We start from the raw sequence: 9,867 nt of genomic DNA on the forward strand, positions 1-9,867 counted from the left end.
CTGAGCCCCAATGGGGCGGTGATTGATTGTGAGCTTCAGCTAGTGAGGGTTCGCACTCCCAGTCGGGGAGAGTTAGTGATTCAGGGTGAGAGGCCACAACGTGGACCGATCTTTTGTTCCACCGCTAGGGCGAGGCGCTATGTTCAGCAGGGTTGCGCCGGTTTTGTAGCTTACGTCTTGGTTGCCCGGGAGAAGGGCAAGACGACGATTGATGATGTTCCTATTGTTCGAGACTACCCGGATGTGTTTCCCGAGGATTTGCCGGGGATACCTCCAGAGAGGCAGGTTGAGTTCAGGATCGACCTAGTTCCTGGTGCGGCTCCGATAGCCAAAGCACCGTATCGACTAGCTCCCCCTGAGATGCAGGAGTTTTCTACACATCTGCAAGAGCTGTTAGACAAGGGTTTCATTCGGCCGAGCAGTTCGCCTTGGGGAGCGTCGATCCTGTTTGTGAGAAAGAAGGATGGGTCGCATCGTATGTGCATTGATTATCGGGAGTTGAACAAGGTAACGGTGAAGAACCGTTACCCACTTCCGAGGATAGATGACTTGTTTGATCAGCTTCAGGGAGCGTCTTGGTTCTCCAAGATTGATCTACGCTCCGGTTATCATCAGATGAGGGTTAGAGATGAGGATGTACAGAAGACTGCTTTCAGGACCCGGTATGGTCATTATGAGTTCGTGGTGATGCCATTTGGGCTCACCAATGCCCCAGTCGCGTTCATGGACCTCATGAACCGCGTGTGCAGGCTGATGCTGGATCGGTCAGTGATAGTATTCATAGACGATATCTTGGTATATTCCAAGACACAGGGGCAGCACGAGGAGCACCTGCGGGAGGTGTTGGAGACTTTGAGGAGGGAGAGACTTTTCGTGAAGTTCTCCAAGTGTGAGTTTTGGTTGCGCGAGGTGCAGTTTCTTGGTCATCTCGTCAACCAGAAGGGTATTTTGGTAGATCCGGCCAAGATAGAGGCCGTGATGCAGTGGGAGGTCCCGAGGTCTCCATCTGAGATTTGGAGCTTCCTAGGGTTGGCAGGGTATTATCGGAGATTTATTCAGGACTTCTCCAAGATAGCAGTGCCGCTCACCCGACTAACCAAGAAGTCAGTGGTATTTCGTTGGGGGCCTGAGCAGCAGGCGGCGTTCGAGACTCTCAGACAGAGATTGTACGAGGCTCCGATCCTTACCTTGCCAGAGGGAGTAGAGGACTTCGTAGTCTATTGTGATGCTTCGATCACAGGTATGGGAGCAGTATTGATGCAGCGAGGCCATGTGGTAGCTTATGCCTCGAGACAGTTGAAGCCTCACGAGGCTAATTATCCTACCCACGATTTGGAGCTGGGGGCAGTTGTGTTTGCCCTCAAGATTTGGAGACATTACCTTTATGGGGTCCGTTGTACTATATACACGGATCACAAGAGCTTGCGATATCTTATGGATCAGCCGAGTTTGAACATGAGGCAGAGGAGGTGGTTGGACGAACTGAAGGATTATGACTGTGAGATCCTTTATCACCCAGGGAAGGCCAACGTGGTGGCCGACGCCCTAAGCCGCAAAGTGTCGGCGGCCCCTATCAGAGATCTGTGTATGAGGATGACAGTGATCACTCCGTTGTTGGAACGGATCAAGGAGGCTCAGATGGAGGGTCTCAAGGAGGAGAGGCAGAAGTGTGAGAGAATAGTGGGCCGAGTAGCTTCGTTTGATTATGACAGTCGGGGTTTGCTGACGCTTCATGGGAGGGTATGGGTACCGTACTGGGGTGGAGTGCGGCAGGTATTGATGGACGAGGCTCATAAGTCTCGGTTTTCTATCCACCCAGGGGCGACAAAAATGTATCGAGATCTTCGACCTGATTATTGGTGGCCCTGCATGAAGCGGGACGTCGCTTGGTATGTTGAGATATGCTTGACCTGCCGGAAGGTCAAGGCGGAGCACCAGAGACCTCACGGCAAGATGCAGCCGTTAGACATTCCCGTGTGGAAATGGGAGGATATCACCATGGATTTTGTCACCAAACTCCCCAGGACCGCACGTGGAGTGGATTCGATATGGGTTGTAGTGGATCGGTTGACAAAGAGTGCCCATTTTATTCCGATTCAGGAGAGTATATCGGCGGAAAAGTTAGCCGATATCTATGTGCGAGAGATTGTGGCACGTCATGGAGTGCCGGTATCGGTGGTGTCAGACCGAGATGTTCGTTTCACGTCCAGATTCTGGAAGCGGTTCCACGACGAGATGGGTACTCGTCTCCATTTCAGCACCGCTTTCCACCCTCAGACTGACGGGTAGAGCGAAAGGACGATTCAGACTCTTGAGGACATGCTTAGGGCATGTGTTCTAGATTTTGGGGGCAGTTGGGATACGTATCTTCCGTTAGCGGAATTCTCGTATAACAACAGTTATCATGCGAGTATTGATCGACCTCCTTTTGAGATGCTGTATGGGATGAAGTGTAGGACCCCGATTTGTTGGGGCGAGGTCGGTCAGCGAGTCATCGGGAGCACCGAAGTGGTGCTCAAGACGACTGAGTTGATCCAGCAGGTCCGTAGTAGGCTACAGACTGCGCAGAGTCGGCAGAAGAGCTACGCTGACAGGAGGCGTTCGGACTTGGAGTTCCAGGTGGGAGATATGGTTCTTCTGAAAGTCTGACCTTGGAAAGGTGTCATCAGGTTCCGGAAGAGGGGCAAGCTGGGCCCCAGATTTATTGGTCCTTTCAGGGTTTTGGCCCGGGTGGGTCGGGTTGCTTATCGGTTAGATCTTCCTGAGGAGCTTAGTCAGATCCACAACACCTTCCACGTGTCGCAGTTGAGGAAGTGTTTGGTGGATGAGTCAGCAGTCGTTCCCCTAGAGGATATTCAGGTTGATAGCAGCCTGAATTATATTGAGAGGCTGGTCGCGATTCTGGATTGGAAGACCAAGACCTTGAGGAACAAGGTAATTCAGCTAGTGAAGGTACAGTGGCAGCACCGGAAGGGGTCTGAATGGACGTGGGAGGCTGAGGAGGAGATGAGAACGCACTACCCGGAGATATTTACAGATCTAGCCGTAGCAGACTTCGAGGACGAAGTCTGAGATAAGTGGGGGAGAATTGTATCGACCCGTTCCCGGTATGTTAATTCATTAGTAATTGTTTTAAAGTTTTGCAAGAGGGACTCGGCGAGTTCATAGCCTGACTCGCCGAGTAGGGTCGCGACTTCGAGCACGTGTTAGCTAGTGACTCCGCGAGTCCATATCCCGGACTCGGCGAGTCCGTCCGTCTGGGTGAAACCCTAAATCCCCGGGTTGCCCACTATTTAAGTCACCTTATAGCCCCCATTCTCGCCTCCTTCACCCTCTAAAGCTGTGAGAAAACCCTAGTTCATCCTTGAGAGTTTGTAAGTGATTTTGTGTGATTTTGTGAAGGATTGAAGAAGGAGAAGAAGAAAGGAGCAAGGAGAAGAGGTGGAGTGCCAAGATCCAAGGGCAAATCTGAGTTAATTGAGGTATTTTCGGATTTCCCCTCTTGTTTTATGCTTTAAACCTCCATTAGAACTCTTCTAAGAACTAGTTGATGCTTGTTCCAAGCCTTGTGCTTTCATGAACGCCCAAATAAGCCGAGATAACCTTGGATCTATTCATTGAGAAGTCCCATAGTCCATATCTATTGCCTTTATGAGGATACTTTGCATATTAACCCTAGATCTATCCCTTTTATGCATCTTTTAGCCTTATTTTCCCTTATTCATGTGTTGTACACGTAAAGTTGGAAACTTTACGTGGTAAACCAACTTATTGGACTCAGATCTATCATTTGTATGTGTTGGATTCAAGCAAAATCGGGTGAAAATCAGTTGCATGGCGGCAACTCAGCGAGTTGGGAAGAACGACTCGGCGAGTTGAGTCGCGAGTCCCCGATTCCTTCATTTTTAGCAGTGTTGAGTGGAACCAGTGAGTTAGAGAGTGGACTCTGCGAGTTGAACGTAGACTCAGAAATGGAGGGACTCGGCGAGTTGTTCATACAACTCGGCGAGTCCAAGGCAATCTTCTTAAGATCAAGAACAACTCATCGAGTACGTTCATACGGCTCGGCGAGTCGGATGAAGATTGTCTGAGTTCTTGGATCAAGAGGGTACTCGTCGAGTCGATGCCATACTCGACGAGTAGCAGCGAGTAGGACTGAAAAGTGAGAGTGGGACTCGGCGAGTTAGGAGGCCCAACTCGGCGAGTCAGTCCAAATGAGAGTGATTTTGACCAAGGGTAAAAGAGTCATTTTACCCAAGCTCAGTGTTTAGTATTTGATTGAGTGTGTTTATGGACTTGTAGCCGGGGAGATACAGGAGCAGCCGCAGTTAGTTTCCAGAGCCACACACTCAGCAACCAGTTTACGAGGTGAGTTTCCTTCCAGTAGGGACGGGTCTAAGGCCACAATGCCGGCCCGTTCAGTTAGCAGTAGTTTCCGGACTTTGATCCGATGCAGTAGCTAGTATGTTTGATGCCTTCGTGGCTCAGACAGGATTTGTGTGCTATGTTTTATGTGTTATGTATTGTGTGTTCCGGGCTACGGCCCGATTTAGTATGCAGTATATGTGTTCATGCTAATAGTTTTAGTGCAACCAACAGTGATAATTTACTTGTTTAATACGCACGCGACAGTGATAATTTACTTGTTCTAAAATAAACCATTATTCTGGTTGTTTATTGTTTTTTTACAAAAAAATAAAGACGGTTGCTATTTGTTACATTACGTCATATTTAAATAGCAAACTACTTTAACACACTAAATACCAATGTACTTTCCATTTACATGTTTTTGGTTTTTTTTTTCAAATTGTTTTGAATTTTTTTACTAAAAATCAAAGCACATTACCAATTAGTGTAATTCATATACTTAGGTTGTAAATGTAGTAAATAGCAATCTACTTTGAATTTGCATTTTTTTTTATGTTTTTTTACCAAACAACAAAGTTCAATGGCGTTAGGTGGAATTTCCATTTTTTTGTTTAAAATGCACTAAATAGCAATGCACTTTGAATTCACATTTTTTTGTTTTTTTTTTAGCAATTTGGTTTGATTGCTCTTTGAAATTACAACTTTTTGGTTTTATTTTTTGTAATTCGTCTCATTTTTTTACCAAAAACCAAAGTACATTGCTATTTGGTTGTGGCAACAAAATTAGATTTGTATTATGGTATACTCTTTTTCTATTTCACGACTACCTAATACACTTTTTAAATATAATTTGTTTTTTTTTTTTGGCAGATTTAGCAATGGTTCATTAAGGCCACAAAATTTTTCACGGGTTCACACCATGAAAAAAACCGTCATCCACACAGACAGGTATGCAAAAAAATAGCAACATACTTTCATTTGAAAGAAAAATTGAAAGTTGAATTGGAAAAGTGTTGCGAGGAAGCGGAAAATTCGCGGGTATGAGAACATTTAATGAAGTGATGGAAGAGGGTTAGAGAAGATATGTAAGTGATGAGTTTTTTTAGTATGCTATATTTTTAGATACAAGAAATAAGGATAAGTTCTATTGTAGTTTATTTTTAATTGATGTTTAGTTAATATACAATTATTCCACTTTTTAAATTTAGAATATATAGAGTGTGATCCATAACATTTTTATGCATGGATCAACCATACAACACAAACACAAGTCGAAACCCTCCAACCCATGCAAAGCATGTGAAACTTTTCTAGTTCTTATTAAAGCCGAACATAGGCTTACTTATACTAAACAAAAAAGAGTAACTCAAAAACATAAAAATAGGAAGGTTTTCCAAAATAACCATGACTCCATGAGACTCTTTTTGTCCTAGATTCTGAATTATCGAACAAGTATTGTTTACATAAATAAAAGAATGAATTTACGCTTTTACTTGCTTCAACTCAACCCATGAAGTTCGAGGTGAAGAAAATCTTTATTATAACTCACACGTAATGAAAAAAATAGGATTCATTTCTAAGCAAAATGAGGACCCCCTTAATTACACGCTTTTTTATTTTTATTAATTAACACAAAGCCATTAAATAATTTTAAACTTCGTTAATCTAAAATAAAATTGTAATTATGGAAAAACTGAAGTAACACCTCATTTTTGCAAATATACTTACTATTAGAGTATAAAATAATATTCTCTCCGTCTTATATTAATAGTCAATGTTTTTTCTTTTTGGTTTGACCCAAAATAATTGTCGACTTCTAAAAATAAATATGTTTTTTTACCATAATATCCCTCATTATTAGTTAAATTACCATAAAATTAAATGCAACTATCATAGAATTAAATGCAACAAAAGGGTAAGACTATCAATTCATTTAATAAAGTTAATAGTAATTAATATTTTTCTTAAATTGTATGTTTTTTGTCTGCGGACTATTATTTTGGGACGGAGGGAGTAATAATAATGAGTCGTAGACTGTTGTCCTATTTGAAATACATTACGTGAAGTGACACCATACATTTTTGGAGAAGCTGCAATCAGTTAAGAGATGTATCATAGATTCTGTTACGATACCATATAAATGGCAATTCAGGTAAATTACCGAAATACCCTTGTGTCTAAGTGTGTCTAAAATAGGAATTCTCCCCCGATTTTCCCTCAAACATATCAGGGTATCCATACGATGGGTGCATACAGAATCCACAATTCCTCTCATAACATTCGCAAGATACTTTCCATCCGGGTTCATATTAAAATGGAAACCGATTATTGGAGAATACATAAAATCTCGTGAGCCAAAGAAGAAATATAACTCATTTAGTTTTGCAAGAAAAAGTTAATCATCAGAAAAATTATATTGTAACCAGTTCCACAAGAAGACGTTTGCACTTATACGATCCAAAAAGCTTGCATCGTTTATCATTGTTACCCACAAAGAGTCTTAATTGGAACTTGTCAAGGATTGGTTGTCAATTATTATTGAGTAACATATTGGTGTCAATAGGGATGCCAAGATATGAGAAGGAAATGAAAATCTCAAACACCCGAGAGTTTGGGCCACCAATTCCATTTTAGGTTTGAGAATATATATACCTACCAAACAGTTGAGATTTGTGAAGGTTAACTTTGAGCCTTGATGAGATTTGGAAACATTTAATAAACGTTAGAGGTTTTTTATACAGCCTCGGTTCCAATCACCCACGAACAATGCATCATCAACGTGGAAAAATATGAGAGATATTGGGACAGTTACGGGGTAGTTTTACACCTTGAATCAGATTTTTCTCTCTTGTACCTTTAAATGTGACATGTAAACCTTCCATTACTAATATAAAGAGAAAGGGTGATAGTCGGTCGCCCTGTCTTACCCACAAATTAGATTTGAAATTCATTTGTAGAAGCTCTGTTTACCAATATCGAGGCCTTAGTGTTGGAGTTTATTTAGGATTACATTTCTTTTTGCCTAAGTTATCTTTATTCAAATTTTCTAGTTTATCTAGTTTTCTTAGTTTATCTTATTTCCAATGTATATATATATATATATATATATATATATATATATATATATATATATATATATATATATATATATATATATATATATATAGGTCTTTGTAATCTTTCGTTTGTGAAATAATAAGAAGAAATATTCAGTATCAATTTATTATGGTATCAGAGCAGAGATCTCTGATAAGCTAAAGATTCGCATAATATGACGAGAGGAGAAACCCCTGCGTCATCATCATTGACTGACATATCATCTCCATACTTTCTCTCATTGGTTGATCATTCGGGCTTAAACTTCGTTGGTGATAACCTATTAAGCGATGTGAACTACAACGATTGGGTGAATGAGATGACGAATGCTCTTCACGCCAAAAACAAGTTTGTGGTCGTTAATGGTTTGCTTGTCAAACCAAAAGATGGATCAAAAGATGTCATGAATTGGAAGAGGTGTAATGCTATGGTTCGAAGGTGGCTTGTTAGTTCCATGGAGAAAGAAATCAAGAACAGTGTGAAATTTGTTGTTACTGCTCAAGAGATATGGGAAGATTTGAAAGAAATATTTGGGAAAGAGAATGCTCTAAGAGCATATGAACTCAGAAGATCCACTACTGTGATTCAACAAGGAAACATGAAAGTGTCCGCTAATTACACAAAACTCAGAGGAATATGGGATGAGATACGATCTATCAATCCAACACCAACTTGTTCATGTCAAGGATGTTCCTGCGATATCACAAAATAGATTAATGTGATGCGTGAAAAGGAAAGGCTATACGATTTCTTGATGGGGTTAAGTGAGGATTATAGTATGCTAAGAACTCAAATACTAAGCACTGGTCCTCTACACACCATAGGAGTTGCATTCCACCTTATCAGTCAAGATGAACAGCAAAAGCAAATTGGAAACTCACGTGTAATTACTAATGACTCTGTTGCGTTTCAAACATCAAAGAATTAATCCAAGAATCAGAATAAAGGAAACACAAATCAAACAGCCAACAAGAAAAGGAATGATGATCGTTGGTGTACCCATTATCAAAAATCGGAACACAACATTGTGACAACCCAAAATTTCCATTCAGTCAAGCCCTAAAAGTCAACCACTTCGTATCATAAGTCAATGTCATTATTTCTTATTTTTAAGAAATATAAAGTTCGTTTGATTATTTTAATATTATTTTTAAACGAACGGGTGAAAGAAAGTGTCGTCTCGGGTTTTGAGTTTTAAAAACCGCAAACACTTCGCGTATTAGAAACACACGAACAAACTTTTATGTTTTGGGTTGAGAAATCACCCAAAACCGTGAACTCATACCTATGTATGAGTTTACTCCCCAAAAATTTAGTCATTTGTGTTTACTCCCCAAATATCAAAAGAGTAAACTCCAAAATATCCTCTCAAGTATCATCCAAGTTTTTATTCAAAATCTTCAATCTAGTAAGTGTTTCTAGCCCTTTCAAGTTAGTATATCACTTAGGTGCTGTTTGTTTTTTGGAAAAAAACCTCTTCAGACCTCTTACTGCTGCGCGGCACAGCACACGCGCAACACTTTTCATCTCGCAGCTGTTTGTTTTTTAGAAGTCTTTTGAGTCAAAAACCTCTGCGCAGGCTCTGTTTGGCGCAACACTTGTACTGCCTCTTCTAACCTCTTCCAACCTCTTATTCTTCTTTTTTTTTTTATTGCTGAAATTTTGATTATATGTTATTAAAATTTTATTTCACATTTTTTTTTCCGTTTTTTTTTTCCGTTTATTCTTATTGAATTTATTTTTTATTTTTTTATATTCAATAATGATAATTTCTTGATGAAATATCATTATTTTTTACTAAAATATCTTTATTTTTTGTTGAAATATCATTCTTTTTTACTGAAATATCATTAATTTTTACCAAAATGTTATACATTATTAAATTTTACGTATTAAAAAACTATTTTCGGTTTATAAAATTAGTTTATTTTAATTTTTTAATATCTGCAGCAGTATGCAGATGTTAAAAAAACAAACATGCTTCTTATTATAGTCTGCAGCCGTTTGGTCCACCTCTTCTACTACAGAGGGTTGCAGAGGTGGTCCGCAGACTTCATGAATTTTTGCTTCAGAAAATCAAACAACACCTTAATCTAGTGATTGTACATCCTTTAATCCATCCATTTTTGTGTTTTGATTAGTTTCCAAGAACACCAAGAACACACACTAAGTGTTCTTGGACTTAAAGTTCATTTCAAGCTTCCTCTATGTAAGTACTTCTATCCTAGAGTCATTTTAAGCTTGCTATACATGTTTATACCAAGGAAAAGTCCCAAGAACAAGGTGTTCACGGTTTTGGGAGGCTCCCAAAACCGTAAACACCAAATATAGTGCTTTAGGGTGTCTAAATGCTTCACAATGCCTTAGGGACTTGTCTAGATCCATCCTTGATGGGTGTATCAC

At 40.2% G+C, this 9,867-nt stretch overlaps 1 protein-coding gene across 1 annotated transcript; it reads left to right on the forward strand.

Annotated features, from left to right (window-relative positions):
• The first annotated feature begins 7,639 nt into the window (after positions 1–7,639).
• LOC145035825 (uncharacterized) lies at positions 7,640–8,176 on the forward strand. Its single transcript, XM_078984334.1, has one exon. It carries the CDS (start codon positions 7,640–7,642, stop codon positions 8,174–8,176), a length of 537 nt encoding a protein of 178 aa, XP_078840460.1.
• The last annotated feature ends 1,691 nt before the right edge of the window (positions 8,177–9,867 follow it).

The sequence above is a fragment of the Lactuca saligna genome, chromosome 3 (assembly GCF_052625555.1).
Source record: "Lactuca saligna cultivar CGN05327 chromosome 3, ASM5262555v1, whole genome shotgun sequence".
Lineage (NCBI taxonomy): Eukaryota > Viridiplantae > Streptophyta > Magnoliopsida > Asterales > Asteraceae > Lactuca > Lactuca saligna.